Here is a 22,805-nt window from a genome sequence, read left to right as displayed (position 1 = left end):
TAGGATGTACATAGCTTTTGATAAATATTTGATACTGCTGCTTAGTATTAAATAGCTTGCATTTTTTAAATGGTGTCATAAAAATATGCCCTCCAGCACTTCTTCACCACAAGGCTAATGCTGAGCTCCTTCACAACAGAACATATTCACTGTCATTACCTCCTCAGGTAACTGTCAAGTGGAGGTATATTGTTGAAAAGATTATTTTTATTCCAAATCCCATGAGAGTTCTGGCCTCAATGCAAGTTATGCCAGTAATATCACTGTTGGATTGTGGTCAACTCATCAGAGGACTGTGGTTAACCAAAATGAATTTTTCTGAAGTCTTCCCTCTAGTTGCACTGAATGATGAAGCAAATGCCTCTCCCCTTAGCTTTTCATAATGGGCTATACAAGATGATAAGGTTCCATCGTACCTTTCTTACCTACCATTCCCTACCTTACTCATACCATATTTCATCTGGTAATGAAATCTTTTCAGTCAAAACAGAGAAAATAATACTGCCCGTTGATAATAAACACATTGTATCTGCTAGTACTGAGGGGATGATGTTGGCCGGGTTCTTCAAAGTCCTACATGAGTTTCAGATTTGAACTTGAAAAGTACCCTTTGGTAGAACAGGAAATTGTGCTCTTAAGTTAGTTGAATTATTTCAAGGAATCACTCTATGGCAATTATTTGTATTAATATGAACATGTCTTTGATTTATTTTGATACTACTCTGTTCCAAAGTATGAAATGAAATTGAACTAGATGAAACTGCAAGTAAATGGATCCCGTCTTTGCTATTGTACCCATGCTTCCATGGGTATTTCTACTGTGGGTTAGTTTTAAGATTTGCAGGATTGCAATTCCATTTCACTCATATTATGAGCAGAAAACGTCAGCTGGTATTATTTCCTTTTGACTGGTATCACCTTCTCTACCACCCCTATTCAATTTAAATCACAATGGCTTCTTCATAACTTTACCCTAGAAGTGGTGAGAAAAAACTATTCCCTTTGAAATCAGCATGACTGAAATAGTGGGGTGTAATCAGAAGTATTAATCTTATGATTCTTGAAGCTGAGCATCTCATTAATATTTGCTTGTTATATGCTGCATATATAATTAATGAAGAACGTATTCAATACCACACCTTAAAAGGGTTCAGTGAGGATACAGGAACTTCAGCCTGGTACCATGCATTGCCAGCTTCACCAGAGAGGCTCCAAATTTCCCTCTCCTTCTCTTCCCTCTCATCTCCAATTATGATACTCAATGTTCCTATTCCATTTCCATATAAGTGAGTCCAGAATCTTAAACACAGTGGGCTATCAGGATCTAAAAGTATCAAGGTATATTTATTTGACAGAAATATTTAAAATCTTGAGAAAAACTGATAATTATTCTTCTTAGAAAATAAAATACCAATGAAAAATTTAAGCACTTGCAAGTTCATGATAGTAGCTTCTGTGGAGTTTGGATCAAGCCAATTTTTTAAACTGTGTTCCAAAAAATAGCTGCCTATATAATGAAGAATTTTCAACAAATACTCTTATTTAAGTTTGATGTCCTTATTTTAACGACATGAAGCCCTCCAAATATCTGGCATATGATCTAAAAACTTTAGATTTTCTTAATTATGATTAATTATAATTCCATTTTCCAGTTGTGAAGTGAAATTCATACAGGTTTGGCGATTTCAAATAGTTTACAAATTAAATCTGATTCCATCACTTACTCTCCCTGATTCTTTAACTCTGGATTCCTTTATTCTTAAGCAACAGGGGTGAAAACTCAAACTGCGAAAAAGATTGACCCTGCATCTATCTCTCTCTCTCACGATATTATGCAATCAATAAATTATAGAAGAAAATACCATGCTGCTAACATTAAGTCCCTTTGTAAATTCAATACAGCACCATTTAAACTCCCCTGAAAAATTAAATGAGGTTAATAAGAGCTCAAACTCACAGATGATTGCATCACATCATTAAACCCTGTGATACAGAATATGTAAGCCAAAATAAGTCAGCTTATACATCATTGACATGTCCCTCCAGGGCAACTACAAAGTTGCTTGCTAATGCAAGAGAATAGAAGAGAGAGTGTGAGAGAAAATAGAGTTCATATTTTACTGCAAGTTAAGTTTTCAAATCTGCTGGGCATTCCATCCTTCACCCATTGTTTTGTTAGTCAGAATCAGATACAATGTGCTCAAGTTTCTAATTCCTTAACCTGGGTGAATTTAACTTTGCAACTCGAACACACAACTAAAATGTATCCGATGTACTTCATACCTGTACGTGACATGTTGACATTAATAATAATATGGTACTCAGTAAAGCAACATCTTTGCAGAATTGAAGCACCCTGGTTGAAAAACTTTAGCCATGCAAATAAATATAATCACAGTTGTTGAATGTTAAAAAATGTTGAAATAATTATTATAGTGATTATTTAAGCCATTCACCTGTAGGCTCCAACTCTGTACTGGAGAGGCGAGCTCTATCCCCTGGTTTCCGAGGAAATGATGAATCTATGTATGCATAGCCACCTTCCATTCCCCCATGCATAAAGCTTGATCTATCAGTTGCTGGGCCTGTGGAGGGGTTTCTGCTACCTCTTCCCTGAAATCCAATCAAAAAATTTGACATTGTCTTTTCTCAAGTTTTTATTGTATAACTCAAAGTTGTACACATTCATTACTTTATGATTTGAGATATGAAAGCATGAAAACATTCATTTTGTAATTTTGGTTACTTATATTGGCATTGTATAATATGTGTATGCATTTGACCATATGGGTATAACTAATCTAGACAAATTTTTTTGATCAAATATCACTCATCAAAGTTCACCTACTTGGGAAGTGCTTTGGATGGAGGTGGGCAGAATGATATAAGGACATTTAAAAAAACAGATGCATTGGACAGAAATCCTCATTGAGAGGCTAGAGCTTGTGACAGAAACCTTGAGTCAATATGTAAAGAAACAACTAGTGAAAAATTTAATGAGAGTAGTTTTATATGTTTAGAGAATCTGGTAGATTGGAAGCCTTTGAGATGTGAGGATGGAGGAGAAAAGAAATAATAAAATGGATGCAAAGGAAAATCATCGATGATTTTCTTGGCATGGTAGGGGAAAGTTGACGACAGTTGTGAAAAAATTGACACAGACCGGACAAGAGGGCACAGTGGAAACTGAGAGGCAATGGTATGCTTCGCTCAGTAACAGAGGGGAGAGTGCTAGGTAAGTAAGGTAGGGGGAGGAAAAGAATAGCCATTTTGGATGAAATTAAGGGTGATAGAAAGTATGCAGAACAAATGAATGAGTCATTGTGCAATTAGTTTTAAGGATATTTTGTGTAAAGTACATTAGAAGTACTGTATTACATAGGACCAGTATCCATTAAAAACCTAGCCAGCAGATTATTTATAATAATAATAATAACTACTCATTAAAGGTGTTCTGACTTAGCATTTCATGAAATAATCTGGCTTCCCAGAATTAGGAATACAAATGAAACAGGTTTTTGTGTTGAAAGTGCATTTAAATTTTGCAGAATGTAAAAGTGTAAGGGTAGCCTTTTTTGAGTCACAAATCCTATTTTATAGTGATTAAATTGTTAATATAGGTTTTGGAAAAAAAGTAAAACAAGCAGTCGTGCTTCTATGCCCAAATAAAGCCTTGGGAGAAAACCTCGGGAGAAAAACATGTCAACATGGGAAAGTTGAAAGGAATATAATGTATCAAACATCGTAACTGCCCTTCATTAACTCAGATTTGGTCAACTCCATCCTTAAATTCTATATTGATAAAAGTTGGTACTTCAACAAAAAGTTTATCTGGGAGGGTTGGTATTGCAAAATATACAATTTGTTACTTAAGCAAAAAAAGCTGGAGAATTTTGACTAGAGTTCTATTGCTTACCTAATTTAATTCACACACAAGATCTAGGATCCAGATTATTTAATTTTCTTTGAGATTCACAGGGCGTAAAATCATCATATCTATCTAAAGTCCAAGTTATTTAGAAAAATATACTTTGTATCAATATATGAGGACAATTAAAATATTAGGCTCTTAAATCATTTGAAAGTATTATTAAATTTGAACCTTTATCTTAAAGAATGTGAATTGTTAGCAAACACATATTTATTATTGGTGATGGCTATTTTTCAGCTCACTAAGAAATTTATGTCAGCTTATTTTGGAGTCCTAGTAATATTTTTAGCTTCTTAAAGACCACTAGATGATTTGATAAAATAGTTTTGCTCTAACTTTTTAATTAATGTAAGAATTAACTATGCCAATTAGGTACATTAACTGTAACTATATTAATGTCAATTATTAACTATTTTAACTATGCCAATTTACTACTGTATACCTAACATAAACATAACGGAGCTAAAGGCAGGCTAAGCCGATACCAAAAAGAGCTGCCTTAGAATTCAAAGGAAAAAGCTCAAGTGATTACGAAACCCTCAGAAGTAAAAGTAGTAAATGTTGGCAGGAAGGTACTAGCATTGGAGCTTATCAAAAGAAAAGTAGGAATTAGTCCTCAGAAGCATGAAATAAATTCAAGTGCAGTAAATTGCATCAAACCATAGCCAAGATGAATGCTCTGCATTTGATAAAAATGTAGTCAGTGTGACTTTCTGAAAAAAATGTTGTGGTACGTAGGGTTAGAATTTTCTGTTTGGTGAATGTTTAGGACACAGGTTTATCATCAGTATCCTATTAATTCCTCCAGTAGTAGTAGTTATTAGGGGATGTGACCAACAAACAGAGGTCATTTGCACCAGAAGGGATAGGTGGGTATTTTGGTATGGGTAGGATATTCAGAGATGGATGAAGGGTGGAGAGAAATCCAGCATTGGCATTAGCCTACTCTTAATGAAAGGTACCAAGGGTCCTGCAGTTTCCCAGCCCATCCAAAGGATGGCGTACTCACTTAAAGTGCTTTCCACAAAGCACCTCAAATAGGGATTGAGATATCACTGAAAAATCCACCCACCGCCAGCATTTAAACTCAGGCCCTTGGGGTTGGAAGCAAGTACCATAGCATCATACTACATCCCTTACACCCTCAAGCTGTGCATATGCTCCATAGAGTCAAATGATAACAATAATGGAATGGAATTGTTGAATCCAATTGATAAATGGGAAGAACGTAAGCATAAACTGAAAATGGTTTCATTTCATTTGCTGAAGGGACCAGAGATTTAACCATTAAATTTAACTTTGTGAAGTTACAGTAAATTGTGATTGAATTTTAGAATGGGACTATGTATTTTCAAAGCAGAGGACAAAAACTGACCCAGATAGACTATAAGTTAAACTAATAAATTTGAAATGCCCAACAAACAAAAGGGAATTATGGAGCACCTTGGAATATTTAATTCAGTTTGAAACTGCATTGCAAAAATTGCTGCAATAACCCCTATGGGAATTACTAAAATCTGACATAATTTGGCAATGGCTACCATGTCCCTCAAGGTCCTTCAATAAATTAAAAAATAGTGGAGCATCCATACCAATCATAGCAATGTTTGATTGTACTACCTGTAAGAACATAACAAATTAATATGATGCATCTCTATCAAGGCCGGGATGTTGTCTGTTCAAGAGGGCAGTTTAGGATAGGGTGTGCAACAACCAGTAACCAGCAACCATTCCCATCCTGGTTTGTAAGTGACTTTGGATAAAACTGGCTATTCATAGACTGATAAGGAAAAGCTAAAACCCATTTTGCAACAGCAAAGTTCCATAAATTTATATATTGATTTACAATGAACATGCAGATAAATTAAAAACCATTAACATTAAAATGCAAGAATTTCAGAGGGCAAAAATCATTCGCCTTGACCGGGATTCAAACCCTGATTCCTCAATGTCCGGTCGAGTACTTTAGCCAGTTAAGCTATCGCGGCATCCTATTAAACTATGAAATTTTGGGGGCTTTAAAGGAACAAGATGTTGCAACGAAATACCGTGCATACGATGTCACAGGCATTTGTAGTCATGCACGACGATTAGATTAGTTAGAAGTTCTCATGATTACAGATCTGAGACTCAATCTCCTTTTAACTCATTGAATGTGTATCATGTGTCAGGTAAGGACATAGCATATTGCAGGTTTTCTGTTGAGATCTTACTTGAAAGTAAGAAAAGCGATGGTCATCAGTTGACAAAAACTGTCCATATTATTGGTTTACATCAATGTCTCTGTGAAAAAGGGGACAAGAGGAGAGAGATACTCAATGATGATGAGCTAGGTCTAACAGGCTTCTACTGCAAGGAGGGATGATTGGCAAAAAATAAATTTGCTTTTGAAACCTTGATATTGCATTAACGTAGGGGGGAACCTTCATGTTGAAGATGGCTTGGTTTTCTTTAATTAAAATGGTACTATTTTACTGGTTTGGCAAGTCCAGTGACATAGATGAGTTCACTGAGAAATGCAAAATCTGTAGCAAATTGATATCAGTGAGTCAAAACCAACCTTTGCTGCTTCATGAAATCTCTCATTAGAGAAGAAACCTATGTCAAACATTGAAATGGGTCATAATACATTCCTAATGCTGCAAGGAGATACTGGTGGATCAAATGTGGGAGATGGATTACCAACTGCACCACCTAGAGGAACCACCCTACATGATGAAGGGGCTGTGCCAACAGGCACACATGGAGGGAAAACACTCTCATCACAAAAAGGAACCAGCAACCCATCAGAGCTACCACTTGGAGAGGTAGGAGTTTCAAAGCTCTTCATCCTGTGCACCTCTAAATATCAGGGGGATGCATTGTATGGAACCATAGTTTGGCACCACAGAGCGAGCACTCTAGGGTGAAATTGCCTAATATTAGGTTCACCATGTTATATAAATATTAAATCACCATCTAAAATGTGATAAGTATATGTTTTCATCTATCAGAAGAATTGTGAAACTCATTCAAATACATCAGATATGAATAGGAAAACCTCACTACCTTAAGAAGTTTCACATGGTGACTACTTATGTAAACTGCAGCCTTCACAAAAAAATAATTTCAAGGCTGAATCAATTTCCTTGCATAGGGTTGAGGTTTGAGATATTATTATGCACTATTTTCTAAGAATTTAGTGCTTTTAATATGACTCAACTGGCTAATTGATTTAGTGGTAGCAAACATGCTTCTTTCTAGGATGGGGAAAGTACATCAATCTTTTTGCAGTGGTAGATTTATTGATAAACATTTTTAAAGAATGATAGGTAGTTGTGATTTAAAGAGTTCCATATTGTTAAGAGTGGACAAAGTGGCCATTACTACATAAATTTATAATGGTTTCACTACATGTCCAACTTCATTACCTTTAACTCTTTAATTCAACAAGAGTTAGGGACTATTTAGACAAAGGTGCATTGATTAAATTATTTCTGAATTATTTTTTAGAACCTAGTGGTTTTTGGTTCCTACTTTGAATAATTTCTTAGGGATCAGAGTTATCAGAAAAGAAATAATTTGGCATTGAGATCGATATGATCCTCCCATGTGATGAACAGAGCATTTTATATTGCAGGATTATTATATATAGCAGGATATTTTCCCATCTGCTATTGTGCTAATCATGAGTTGGATTAAATTTTCTCTCCTGGCAGATCAATTTTCACATTGGTGATCTTTGTTTTATGGTCTTCTTATTGCATGCCAATAAATATCTACTATATATAAATCATTTATAAATAGGATTGCAAATGTATTCAGAACTCTGTGGAATGTGACAGTCATTAGGTTGACTATTTTATCGCCACAATGAAAATTAGGAGGTATTATCTCAATTGGTAAATTATATGTAGCTACTGAAATATCTACTCCTCTAAAGCTATTAAAGAAAACTCCCTATGCATATATTTTAAGTTCATGGAGTCTACACACTGCATTTGGACAGTTTTTTATTGATAATAACTACAGATCAAACAAGACATTGAAACTATTCACAAATGGGCCCTGTGAGCCATATCTCTCCCTAATTAATTAGCCCTCTTTAACCAGAGCTTGAATTCCTGGAATTGTAGCAGTTAAACTAAGGTGTGAACCAAAGGACTTCAGGAAGTTAACTCAATCATATTAAAAGCAATATTTGTTCAATTATTTTCCATTAAAATATAAAGATCAATTAGACATACCCACCCACCCACACACACAGTTATTAAAATAGGAGAGTAAGAATGAAAGCAAGTGGATCAGTTTGAATCAGATCTAGCTTGAAGGTGTTTTTGACCATGATGGTTAAAATAGCATGGATGTAAGAAGAAGAATTGCAAAAAGGCTTCCTTAAGGAGGATGGAGTTAATGACAGGGACATTGGGTAAGAATATAAAAAAAGATCAGTAAAAACTTTGATGTGGAACACTGTTTTGCTCAATGAGGAAACATGATCATTTGAAGCAAGGTGATAGGTGCAACTGGAGGCTTTTGAGATGTGGATTAGGATGGAAAAGGTTAACTAGAAAGAAAGGAAAGCAGACAAAAAAGTACAAGGTATGGTTGGAGAAGAGAAAGAATTGCTAGGATAAATCCAAAGTTGATCAGAAAGGTGAATGCAGATCATTTTAATTGGGGTGGAAATGTAGAAAACTTTGATAGAGGGAAGAAGGTCGGGCAGGGAAGGCAGCACGAGTAAAGGAATAGGCCTTTTGGATGGAATGAATGGAGATGGAAAGCATACAGAACTAAAGGACAGTTTATTGTAGTTTGGTTTATCAGGGTGTGTTTAGTTAAGTCCTGTGTTGTTAACAAAGCTAAGAAATCTAGGCAATTTGACAGAAAATGACAGTTTGTTTCCATCCAAAACGTAAATGATAAACTACCAGTATTAATAATGAAAAAGCGCACAAAAATATACTCGCAAGTGAATTGTGGCTACCTGATGCTAAAATAATTGAAAAGTACTCCAAAAACTTACCAAGGCCCAGTTAAAGTCATCATCTTCATCATTTGTCCAGCCACAAAATCCTCCTTCAAAGGTACAGTGACCTCGGCAGTCCAGCCCTGGTTTCAAAGCAACATTGTCCACGGCTACAAATCCTCTGTATTTTCTAAATGATTCTGTTTGTTCCTTAGCAATAGATTCAAACACTACCTGAAATCATAAAATAAACATAACTGAAGTTTTAAATTCAACCTTATTTCTACTGTAATTCATATTGAAGATAATGACTTAATTTCTAATTGTTTCTGACATTTTGAAAAGTAGGAAAAAACATAATTCCATTGATACAACAATGAAAAGAAGCTATGAGTTATGAACTGATGGTCAATAATATATCTTGTTCTTATTTTGGTGAAACAAACTGGAATAAAGGACCCATAATGAAATGCAAACTCAATTACAAGTTTAGTTTAAACTCATAACATTTTAAACGGCTCAACCCTCATTATCAAGAAGTTGGTTAGTGCATTAATTCACTCAGAATAAAATAATGTATTCTATTCAGTAAAAACAGATGACAAGGTATTTGTTTGAAAATTGTGAATATAGATGGATAAGTATTGCTGGAAAATTGTGCAAACTCTATGTCATTAAAATGTTGGTACATGAGGAACCCTTCATTCTTTCATTTGCTGAAAAGATATTGCATACTGGGTTTGTGTTAAAATGTGCCAAAGTAATACCCAAGTTATATTATGTTGTAGTAATGATGTTACACAAGGTGGTACACCTTCATAGGCACTGTGTATATTATTATATGCTAGTTATTACCAGGGGCCAGTCTCTGTAGCTAGGCTGACAAGTAATGCTGGTGATGAATATTACCAAAAACTACCTGCTATCACAACCCGATGATCAATGAAATTAGTGTATTTTTGGATAATTGACAAAAATTGACTAACATATCATAAATAGTTAATGAGGAAAAAACAAAGAGGTTTGTTTCTTCCTCATTAACATTCAACATGTTATATATGCCATTATTGATAATGTTTAAGAACAAAATAATCTTGCTCACATCATTTACCTAAAATCTAAAGTTTATTTAAATTTGAGAATTTGAGAGAGAGTGGAGAGCTCCTTATGGGTAGTCATTTGCCAACATCATTTAACTAACTGCATGCTTCCTAGCAATCGTTCAGGAGGAGGGATGAGTAAAAGTAAAAACTCTAATAAATGTCATTGAGATACCCAAATTTAAGAAAACCATTGCTATATTGGAAATTTATCTTTCGAGCATTAAGTTTACTTTAAAGAGTATAAGACATCTTTGAAGCCAAGAATTGAGGCTTTAAATGTATGACATGGAGAACTGGAAAATCATATAAACTCATGTGATGGCATATCGGTGTGAGAGAATATCCTCAGTGGAACATCAATTTGAGAAACAAGCCCCAAGCATCTACTGAATAAGCTCTCATGATTCTAAACCCATTTACTATACAAGGATCAAGTGATATAGTGGGGTCTTTAGCAATAACACGATCTACCACTGAGTTCTCAGAGCAGAGTTTGAGAGAGCTTGGAAACCACAAAGGCCCTCTAAAAGTGAGGTGTTTGAACAGGCCCCTCAATGAAATTGAAACCCCTCCAACCTACTTGAGTGACCATTCTTTAAAATAAAATGGGGAATGTTCTACATTCAATTTAGATTTTCTTAAACTTATTAATGTGCTATAATTCTTAATTCAATAATCCAATATCTTCTATCATGTGCTTGTTGAGATTTTGGTTGTTATTAATTCTAATCATGCTACCAAAATTTCTGATAATTTTGTATTTTTTGGTAATGTTGGACATTAGGAACAAGCTCTCACTCCCTCTCCTACCTGAAGTGATGGCCATCAGAGATTTTGCATATGCTTGCTTAAAAAAGCAGTTATGCTTAGTTGTTATTAGAGCTATAACTGTCAGTTTATTTTCCAACATCCTCAACAGCTAATAATACTAATAAATAATGATAAGTAGATACAAACATATGTATTGGCCAAAAGCTATGCGAAGGTATGATAAAATAAGAAAACTGAGTGGAGAGTTGTATCAGATAAATCTCAGGGCAGATGAGGTATTAATGATTTTGACTCTGCCTCAAAAATATGCAAAATATCTTAAACTTTTCCAGATTCCATTTAACTGGACTTTTAACTCTCCCTCTATAATATTTTACCCTAAGTATGGTGCTGTTCACTTTTTATTTGAGGTGAATTATCAGTTTTCAGATCATACACATTCATAATTACTTCAGTTACTTGATCACTTAATTATTATACCACAATTCAACCCACTTACTTGGTGAGCTTGGTTATAGGTGTATAAAACCTCAGCTTCCATCCATTTTCCCTGAGTGGAGTCCTTTGTTCCCCATAGGACTCTATCATACATTTCCACACCACCTTCTTCAACAACAGGATGTAAAAGTACACGGAGGCCTGCAGCACTTAAACCATCCATTGAATAACTGTAAGCAGGAGAGCATGTTTCAAAGATTTATACTAATTTAGCTAGTAGTGAAGAGCAAGCAGCAGCCTTAAAGTGAATAAGTGAAGGAGGTATGAATTAACATTATTTTATGCATCATTGTGAACTGGTGAGAAAGTAGGTATACTAATTTACCACTCATAGCTTCTCATTGGGTTTTTCACAGGTTAATCAGGTATATACATCCAAGTTTTACAAGTTAGGAACCTCCCAAATTTACATTAAACAAGGTGACCAGGTCGGCAATTTTAGAATCAAATATTCATTGGTGTAGATTTAAATAACTTTCAACAAGAAATTTAGGGATGGAAAAGAATATGCTATGCTGTAATGAAACCTATATCCTATGAAAACTATTTCTGTAGAAAAGCTAAAGGTCTTCCTTCATCAAGCATACAAGAGTTGTAAAGGAATTAATTTATTCAACTTATAATACAAACTACCATTTTGTCCTTTACACGCGATTTTTGAACAAGAAATAACAACTAGAAAAATCACAACAATGTCCTATGCAAACCCTCAGTGGAGTATAATCCACCAAGGAGGAAGTTGTTCCCGTAAACTCTGGATAACAGGAATTCAATTAGCTATATATTAAATAACTGATGTTTTATTGCCCCATTTATTTAGATTGCTTTATTGAATAAAATCCAGTACATCGCCAACATCTTAAATTGATCCATATGCTACATGATAATTAGGCAAATGAGGAAGAGTTAGGAGTGGAATAAGTATGTTGCACAGAATGAAGGGCAGAAGGATGCTGAATTGAAGAGGGGCCTATTTTAGTGTTGTATGTTCGGTAAAGTTTTGCAGGAGGGGCAAGGGAATTATCTTTGGACCATTGAAGCCTTTGTCTACCCACAACCAGCAACCAACCAAACCAGTAAACTACCAAAAATATGTGCATTTGTATCAACTTTGTGAAAAATATGTGTATTGATTTCCCATAATCCTTTCAAGGGACATGGTTGATCAGGGTGCAAAGGACTACACAAATGGCTGGAGGGCTAAGGTTCAATCCTTTAGAACACCCTTAGCTTCATACTCTGCATTATATTTTGAGTTCAATATCTTTCTGTAAACCACCCATGGCAGAGGGAAAGGAATGGGTCCCCCTTTTATCCCAAGCATGCGAATTTCAAATGATATCAGGGTTTGTATTTGGTGAACTCTAGAGAATTTCCATAGTCCTTGGACCTGGTAGTCCAATGGTTATCCCATTGGTTCTTCAAAAGGACCATAATTCTCTCTAAAAGCCAGTGGTACAGTACAAAATGAATGAACCAAGGCATCCATTGGGGTTCCATTAGCAAAATTGAAGCAGTGGTAGTATTGGTAGACACCAGAGGTCATTTGTACCAAAAAGGATAGGTGAGCAACCTGGGTATGGGTAGGAAGCTTTAGGGAATTAGAGAAGGGTGGAGAGAAACCCGGCATCAGCATTAGCCTACTCTTATCAAAAGGCACCAAGGGGCCTGCAGTTTAACGCCCCAGCCAACAGATGACCCATTCACATAAAGGGCTATCCATATGGCATGTCAATTTGGGATTGTGATAATACTGAAAAATATTAACCACCACCATCAGGATTCGAACCCAGGCCCTTGGGGTGGGAAGGGGTAGTACTTGAGCCACCGCACCAACCCAATCCTCACAAAATCAAATTAAATATGCACAATTGGTATAATTAATGGTATAGGTATGGCACCTTTTCAATTGAGAATTTTAAATGTGTACAATAATGGATATCTCATAGAATTTTATATTTGCTATGAACTATGAGTCTCTTTGCCCATCCAGTTAAATATAGTGGGTGACCCTCAATGAAAGAGAGTTGTTAGGGCTCAGAAATGATAAAAGGAATTAATGCCCATTAATTCATATTTATTCTTTAGAATGTCTCTATTTTTCCTTGCAATGTTTCCAACTGTGTGGCGTGAGAGGAATACAAAATTTCTTGAAGATACTGAAAGATTCTCGAGTCACAGAAAAGAACTGATTTTGAGGCTACCCATTTATGGATGGCATTATATTACTCTCTGATCTACTCTTCATTTGATAGTTAAAAGTAGCGGCCATCTCCTTCCAAGTGCAATGATCTATGATATTTACCACTTCATAACGCCCCTGTGTCATCTTTGGTTTTCCAGAAAGACCTGGTAAAGCTGAGTAAGTCCAAAGGAATTACCCGGAATCAAACCTGGACTCTCTGGTTAGTTGCAGTTAAGGAAAATGTCTCCCGTACTGTTCCCCCATAAGCTCACACCCTTCTTTATGCCAATAACTGTAAAGTATTTTAGCAAATTCATAATGCTTCAGACTCTTATGAATTACAGGATGCCTTAAATCATATTTCTGAATGGTGTAACACTTGGAAGCTTCAATTAAATCTAAGTAAATGCAGTGTTATGTCTACTTTGTTAAAATGTATCCCCTGCTAGCTTCAAATATACTATTAAATCCTTTTCTCTCCACCCTTCATCCTTTCCTGTCCATCCCCTATGGTGCAAATTGACCTCAGCTGTCAGTCACCTCCCCTAAATACTACTACTACCACTACCACTACTACTACTCTAAATTTAATTTCAATGGCATATTCAGGCAATCAAAAATTAAGCTCTATCCTGTGTTAAGATCCTCCTCTGCTGCTTCATGGAAATAAGTGATCTAACAGCATTGCACATATATTTTTCTATGATTGACCTTCTGCTCCCCACTCATTGCTCCCCTATCTGGTGAATGTCAATATCTACCCTCCAGGCTACAGTCAACAGCATAATTAATTTCTTTACAGAAATAGTAAAATACCAGTTCCCTGATGTCCATAATGCATCCAAAGATGTAATTTTGTCTTCACTTTCGACCTCTAAACTTCCCAATCAAATGGTAAAATCAGATTTCAAGTTCTTTAACAACACTATCGACTCTCTTATTGTCTGCCCCTAACTGCTCTCCCTCATTAACTTCAGACTACCTCTATGACCTACCTGCACACACTAATTGCTCCTTGTTGCCCACTCCCAGATTATCACTAATTAAACACCCTATTTTCTTTCACCTCTCCTGTTCTAGTGAACTCACACCTGATACCATTAATCCTTTTTTACTTTCCTCCAACACATTTACTGAACTTGCTCTTTTACATCTCTCCATAATTAGATGAGAAAATAATGACCTTCTTTTGTTATTAATTGTTAAGATGTGTTGCTTTTTGTATATGCACATTCTTATTTATTTATTTTTACATCTACTACTTTTAAATTACTGCTGCATTATTCCTAGCTATTTTCAAATAAATAAATAAAATAAATGTATTGATACCAGATATTGATAAATCATAGGACAAAAGTAATTGTAATTTACAACATAGTATCATGTAATGTTTTTTCTTCTTTCACAATGAAACAATTCCAAAAGTTAAATCAGATAATATAACTTCTAGAATTGGTGAGAAAGATTAGTGAAAACCCATTGGAACTCAAAAAAGATAGAATTTTTCCCTATATTCTTTTACTTTCATCCACACCCACCTGAAAGAAACACATTTCCCTTCTGGTCCTGTTGTTTCTTGCATGGGACTTTCTATGAAGGCACTTTGCGCAGCCCTTCCTTCTGGAGATGGAACTATTTGTGACATCTCACAATAAATATAGCCACCTGTAAATAATAAATTGATGTGGATTACCTTTGAAAATATTGGAAACAAGGTCATATTATTATACCTGGCTATATTGATTCTAATCATCTTCCTCTCCAAGGAAAAATGGATATGTACTCATTTATTATAATAAAATCATAATGTGCTACTTTCAAATTTTCCAAATGGAACTAAATTGCTATGCATGGGAGATTTGCTGGCTAAAGTTAAAATTACATTTTTAAACTGCCCAGTTCACTTAGTGGCAAATGAGATCGGAAGATATGGACTATAATATCAATGCACTCAAATGATTTTATCATGTTCTTATAAATATTTATTTTAATTTCCAAAGAAATTGCGGGAGATGCCGCAACAGTAACTTTTAATGGAGTCATCCGTTAAAGTGAAGTCGAATGATTTTTTCTCTCTGAAATTGTTGCAATTTTTTAAATGTTTTTGTATGGTTGGCTGCAAAGAACATAATGTTATAGTGAATTATTCAGTTACATGAATTTGTATTCCTCACAAAAGGGCTTTGAAATACCCTACTGTTAGAGCAAATTAACTAAATATCCAGAAAATCACATTGTTAACATTTGTATTTAAATTCTTGATGTTGACAAATCTTAATCCTTGAGAGCTGATAAATTGTTACATTAAATATTAAAGAGTAAAGAGTGGGCGAAATAGCACAATTGATAACGATTTTGCAATTGAGAGCAATAAATATTTGAATGAATTGGCAGAAAAATATTCTAACATTTTTGGATCATGATAAATTATCATAAATTAAAATCCTATTCACCAATAATTTCAAAAATTCAATTCATTTCATCCATCTCATGTCACTGATGAACTTATCTAAAACATGATAAAGTTAAAGATAGAGCATAGCAGGTTTAATCAAAATATTCTAACAATTTTGAAAGTAAGTTTTGATGGCCCCTAATTACTATTAATTTCTAAGCATTGTGGAAACTTTGTTTTCTTTTACCTTCATTTCTTCATCACTTCTGTCTGCCTTCATACTCTCTAAAAGACCCACTCTTTTCCATCCTCTACCCCACTTTCCCAAACATTCTCCTTCCTTGCACAGCTTTTAAAATATTGAACATCATATAATTAACTACCTTTCAATATTTGCTCCATTTACATCCTCTGCCTTCTTTTAATTTTTTCCAGTAACCTCTTCATTTAAAACTTTGGTATTTGTCTCTCTCTAAGTCCAACATATTTTCTCGATTATCAACTACACCCACATCTCAAAAGCCTCCAATCCAGGGCTCATTCACTTGCCTCAAAGAATAGGTCTCAACTTATAACGATGAAGCTCCATATTTAAGACTGGGCCAATCTTTTTGTCACACTCAGTGTAGCCATTATCAATTCTCTTCTTCTGGCAAATTCACTTTCTACTAATAAAATTCTTCCACTAAAGCTACCATTTCAAAGAACAATTTCTTCTAAAATTATTTATGTTTATCTCAATCCTGCACCTATTGCAATTTTCCTGTAAAGCACTCAATAATAGCTATAATTCCTAGTCTGCCTCACTCAATAATGTGTGACCATCTGCAAGCCTCACTATAATATGCGCATCACATGCCTAAAATGGTTCCTCAGTGTATGCGTTGAAAAGTACAAGCAGTAACAGGAAACCCTGTCTAACTCTCTTAAAAACACTGCCATTCCAATTCTTCCTCTGCTTCCCTTACATATGGTGACAGATTCAGTAACAAGTAACAGATAAGTCACCAATCTCTCCACTCCACTCCCATATTCTTCAATATTCTCACTAACTTTGTCCACTCAACATTGTGAAATTCTTCTCAAAATCCATGAAGCGCACATACGCATGTAGATTATTTTCTTAGGATCTGCTTATGCCCCCTTCAATGCAATGGAATCAAGCATTCCTATCCCCTTTTTGAACCTAAACTGATCTTCCCCTACATTTTGTGACCTTCTATTTATGATTCATAGAACTAACTTTGCTGCATGTGAAATATAATTTATCATCCAATAGTCCTCACATCCAGCTGCTTTACACTTTTTTTGGGTATGGGATACCTTAGAAAATCTTTTGGCCCAATTTTCTTAGTCATGAATACTGAATATAAGTCCAAAAATTGTCTTCCTTCAATTTTTATTGAGATCCTTAATAATTCTGTGGGAATGTTATCTACTCCTACAGCCTTGCTTGATTTCATCTTCCCTAATACTTTGTCTATTGCACTACCTAGCGTTCCCAGATCCAGGCTATTCTCACCTGCATTATATCCCCTTTCTATTTCTATACCAGTTGGCCTAATGTCTTTACCATTAAGCTCATTTACATATTCTTCCCAGCTTCCCTGAATCTCTTCTGACCCAATGTAAGTACAGTTTTTCCATTGCTACATTCTGATAATTCTTTGAACTCCTTCACTTATACTTTTTCTGGTGTCTTGAATTTTTCCATACCTTTCCACTAAATTCCCTAAATCCCATTGGTTTATAGCCTAAGTTTACTGTTTACTTCTCTGTACATTGTTCTCCCCATTTTCATGTTTATTCTTCCATTTTTTCTTCTACCCATCCTCCTAAGCATCTCTCATTCATGGCTTCTTTTATTTTCTGCTTTCCCTTGCTACTCTTTCTACCCCATTCTTCAATTCCACCAAGCTTCTTGACTGTTTTCATTCAATTGTTCTCATTCAGATGTTTACTACGTATTTATAGATAATCTGACTATTTTACTTTGGATAAACCTTCAAGATTCAGCTTTGGAACTCTTCTACTCATCCTATTTGTTTTGAATTTTAAATTTAACTTCATGATTCTCATAATTAAATTATAGTTTGAGACTTTATCCACACTCCGGAAACTGTATGAGTTAATGCTGCTATTTTAACATTTATGAATTTAAACATAGTGAATCGTGTTCACCACATACATGGTGAACACAGTTCAACATTCCTTTGCAGCTTCCTTCCTGAAGAGCAGATGCAACGCCAACTACCTTTCATCTGGCTCCTACACTTTGACCTATCTGGCCTTAGTGTCCTTATTATGGGCAATTATTATTGCTTCCACCATGTAAGAGTCAAAGAATTACACAAGCCCATCCATCACAACAAAAACATAGTCAATGGAATGATCTTATGAAAAATATATTAGTGGAGATCACCTTTGTCTGCATCATCAGATCCACTAGCATCAGTTGAGGGACCTCCTAACCAATTTGACAAAGCACCAGCTCCGGCTTCCCAGCGCAAAAGTGTACCATTTCTGTTGGCCCAATCACAGGTACTGAGATCATTTTCTGTTCCAAAGTCACAGATTTCTGGAAATTTTAGATGTTAGTAAAATTACTATAGGTTATCTTAGTTACTGAATTTTGTAATGAAACTTAAAATAACACTATTTTAAACTACTCAGAGATGAGCATTCATTTTCTTTAAATCTCAAAAACAGGGGAAGAATTAATGACATATGGTTTCAAAACTAATCAGAATCATAAGAGCAATTTGTTCAGCAATTTGATGTATTCATATATTTCAAACCATTTTTTATATCTTTCCAGATTTAGAGACAATAAATCTCTGAAGACCGATTTTCATCACATAATGATATTATTGACTCACTTGAATAAAAATTGAACTCATCATGAGAATCAGAATATTACATTAAAAATTTATATTTGAAACATATAGACATTTTATTCTGTAAAGAAAATTAAAATTAAACAAACCTGCTGGTTCTTGCCTTCTTGCACGTACCTAAAAGCAAAATAATGAAAATTTAATATCTAAATATTCCCTTTATTGCAACAAATTTTGATTACAAACAAAGAATACAAAATAGCTCCAGCAAAGAAAATTTATTTGGTCCTTACCAGACTACTTTCGAGTAAATCAGGTGTTTTTTCTTGTATTACATTTGGTGCTGCTATAATAGTATTAACAAAAACACAAAATACCCATATTCCAACCAATTTACATAAATACCAGGAATGCATTCTTCTTTGATGAACCTGCAAAGAATAATTGCAATATTTTATTTCAAATGTGAGATACAATGGTCTTCTGTTCTTTTTCCAAAAATTAACTAATGCAAGCAATCAATTTCAATAGATAGTAAATATTGGTAGTATTAGCAGCTGTTAAGGTAGGTGACCGGCAGCTGAGGCCCTTTGCACCATTAGAGATGGATGGGAAAGGAGAAAGGGAAGAGAGAAATCAGCATAAGCCAACTCTAAACAAATAGTGCCAAGGAGTCAGCAGTTTAGCATCTAATTCGTCCAAACACATCTAGGACGTGATGGGATTTTTATGTATGCATGTATGTATGTGTGTGTGTGTGTGTGTGTATATATATATATATATATATATATATATATATATATATATATATATATATATATATGTATATATATATGTATATATATGCATATATATTTTTGTATATATATACATATATACAGGGTTCGTCCGGAAAATAAGTGTACTGATTTTTTCCCGCCGCTCCAGGCGCGCCCAGCACCGCTCTGACGGGCTGCGATTGGAGGGGGGTATGTTGGCAAGCGACGCTGAAAAAGGCAGTCGGCTCTGAGCTGTGGTGTAGTGAGGAGCTCTGTTAACGCGAACCTCCACGCTCGACCCACGTCACGGAACGCGATGCCGAAGTTTTTGGAGCAGCGTTATTCCATCAAATTTGCGGTAAAGCTTGGGAAATCGTCTACCGAAACTGTCGGTATGATTAACCAGGCTTACGGGGAGTCAGCCATGTCCAGAAACATGATCTTTCGGTGGCACAAGATGTTCATGGAGGGCAGAGAAGAGGTCGACGACGAACCACGGCCTGGACGCCCATCAACGACACTCACCGACGAAAATGTGCGAAAAGTTCGCGATGTACTGAACTCTGATCGTCGTCTTAGTGTTCGGATGATAGCAGAGCAGTGTAATGTGCCAAAAACAATAGTGCACGAGATTATTAAGCACCAATTACAGATGCGAAAAATTTGTGCAAAGTTGGTGCCGAAAGTGCTCAGTGATGATCAAAGACTCAATCGTTTGGAAATCGCGACACAACTTGCGGATCACTGCAAAAATGATCCACATTTTTTAGAGAACGTTGTTTCGGGTGACGAGACATGGATCTTTGAGTACGACCCGGAGTCGAAGAGAGAAAGTGCGGAGTGGCACACCCCATCATCACCCCGTCAAAAGAAAGCTCGCATGAGCAAATCTCGGATCAAGGCGATGCTCATTGTCTTTTTTGACAAAAGGGGAGTCGTCCACTACGAATTTGTACCTGAACGACAAACTGTAAATGCTGCATTTTACGTCCAAGTGCTCGACAGGCTTCGAAAACGAGTCGCCCGCGTCCGGCCAGCGATCAAAAACATCTGGCGGCTGCATCACGACAATGCGCCGTCTCACACCGCGCTTGTCGTGTCGGACTTCTTGGCCAAGCACGGCGTGGCAACGCTGCCGCACCCGCCCTACAGCCCGGACTTGGCACCACCGGACTGTATGCAGCCCTCGATATCCCTCCTTTGATATTATTATTATTAGGTAACCCATCGGTTAAGGTAGGTTTGGATGGACACCATTACCAACTAAATATTTTGGTTCTCCTAAAAAAAACACTACCCAAAATCCTACTCTACAGCCCTATTCATCTCCGTGTACCTTTTTCCTCCCTTTATCCCGTCCAGCATCCATGTACAATTTCTGCCACTTCCTCGTTGGCCTATCATTTTTGCCTATATCACAGTCTTCCAAAGCCTACTGCCGATCAGTACGCCCTTCATCCAATTTTCCCGCCTCCTAATGGTTTCTCCCAACAATCCCCTCTCCTCGCCCAACCTACCTAACACTTCATCCTTTGTTTTCCTCTGGGTCCATCTCACCTTCTCCATTCTTCTCCACACCCACATTTCAAAATCCTCCTATCTACATCAATCATCCTGCTTAAGTGATCATGTTTCCATGGCGTACAGAACTACACTCCATTAAACACTATTGAGTAAGGCTCCACCACAAAAGTGATGGTTCCTTCCTCAACAGTGTTTTTAACGTGACACCATAACTCAATAGCCGCCCCACTGGGGCTCCCCACTCATTTCACAAACATAAAGGACAATAAGGTAAAAATGTAACATAAAAGTGAATTTTCACACAGCAAGTAATATGAAAAAAATACATAGCCGCTCTTTATTGAACAATCATCGTAATTGTACCTGTACCAACTTCCACGAACACTGGAAAATGCAGCCACTTGAAATATTTTAACCAGTGTTTTTGCCATAAATAACTGCAACAGTAACAATAATGTCGTATTGATTTGAGAAAATTTTTATGTAGAATTTACTGGATTAGTTCCCGGACGGGTAGTAAACCACGATCCTTCGGCAGTTAAGATATAAGCGTTGACTCCGAGCATCATGGACTGCGGCGCAACGCAGATGACTGTGTACGTGATATTATTTTGTTGCGTCGCTTGTACACCAATTCGCCACAGTATTTCCCCCTTTAAAGTTCAAATTAATTCAGAGTAAGAAGACGGCTCAGAAGTTAAATTGCCTAGAGTGCTCGGCTGAATGTGAGGGATCCCGTCATCGTTATTTATTTATTCGCTGAAATGCCTACACATCAGTGAACATAAGCGGACGGCTCCGCTAAAGAACTGCCGCGCTTTTTCCTCAGGTCTTTGAATTTGCCAAACTGATCTTCCAACTCGTAGATTTTATTTGAATACTCTGACGCCCCGCGGAGACAGCTTCCGGAAGCATGAACATGCTCTGCAAAACCATCCAAGTGCATATCACACAATAAAACAACAACGGCTGCCACTGACGCCATATTAGAGTCAATCATTGGCACACATATCTCCCATGCTTCGTAGGTAGCTATTTTATCGATAAGATAGGCAGCCAGAGGGAGAAAATGGAGCTTACAGACATAGAGAGCAGAAAATTAAGGACGGGGTGGACCGAACACTGCATGCGCTCGGTCGTACGTCCTAGATACTTTCAGAACGATTGGCTCACAAACCGTTCACTATGCATTTCCAATGATTTTAGGGAAATTTATGGACCAACTGGCATATTTTTGCCCAAACAGAAGCAGGGATGTGTTTTATGTTTAGCTTTTATGCAAAAATTAGTAATTCTTCAAATTCTGTTTGCTTCACCAGTGCTCGATCCATGATTTCTTATTCCGACCATTCCAATAACATGTGAATGTGATGCTTCTGCACAAAATGATACCTTCCCCTCCACTATTCTGCGCCTTTAACAGGGATGTCATTTTATTAAAAGTTAAATATTCTTTTGCTCCTGATCACTCATTACCGTTTTCTATCTACATCTTGAGAAGGAATTCAACAAGATAGAAGAACGCTAAAATGGAGAAGTACAGATGCTGTGTCCTGCGACTTGCGGGCGACGTAGTCATCTATGCTTGCGGAAACGGCGTTGCACCAGGCAGGGGAAAAAGGTCTGTATGTATACTGATGGGGAAAAACGATAAAATATCAAGAAAGGCAGGAATGAAACTTAAGGGAAGGGTTTTCATAAGGCGAAGGGAAGATTATATCAGCAAAAAGGACTATAGAAAGACGCCATATTTTGCAATTGGGGAGATACGTAAGATAGTAGTGATAATTATTCCGGGAAACCAACTGCTATCACCGATAACGACGACCGTTGGGTGAATATTCTCCACTCGGTG

The 22,805-nt window shown here is 36.2% G+C and overlaps 1 protein-coding gene across 1 annotated transcript in view; it reads right to left on the bottom strand.

Moving 5' to 3' along the window:
* LOC139686115 (MAM and LDL-receptor class A domain-containing protein 1-like) overlaps positions 1 to 20,992 on the bottom strand; it is a 33,929-nt gene extending 12,937 nt beyond the window's left edge. The window contains exons 1-9 of the mRNA XM_071583299.1: positions 20,944 to 20,992; positions 18,962 to 19,014; positions 18,818 to 18,845; positions 18,254 to 18,409; positions 14,975 to 15,101; positions 11,253 to 11,421; positions 8,937 to 9,113; positions 2,457 to 2,613; positions 1,140 to 1,324 (exon numbers count right to left, since the gene is read on the bottom strand). Of these exons, the coding sequence (XP_071439400.1) occupies positions 1,140 to 1,324; positions 2,457 to 2,613; positions 8,937 to 9,113; positions 11,253 to 11,421; positions 14,975 to 15,101; positions 18,254 to 18,409; positions 18,818 to 18,845; positions 18,962 to 19,014; positions 20,944 to 20,992 (1,101 nt within the window). The remainder of the gene's footprint in view (positions 1 to 1,139; positions 1,325 to 2,456; positions 2,614 to 8,936; positions 9,114 to 11,252; positions 11,422 to 14,974; positions 15,102 to 18,253; positions 18,410 to 18,817; positions 18,846 to 18,961; positions 19,015 to 20,943) is intronic.
* Between the last annotated feature and the right edge of the window lie 1,813 nt (positions 20,993 to 22,805).

The sequence above is a fragment of the Hetaerina americana genome, unplaced genomic scaffold, assembly GCF_022747635.1.
Source record: "Hetaerina americana unplaced genomic scaffold, ioHetAmer1.1.p SCAF_13, whole genome shotgun sequence".
Taxonomy (NCBI): Eukaryota; Metazoa; Arthropoda; class Insecta; order Odonata; family Calopterygidae; genus Hetaerina; species Hetaerina americana.
This window is presented reverse-complemented; position numbering and strand designations above follow the sequence as displayed.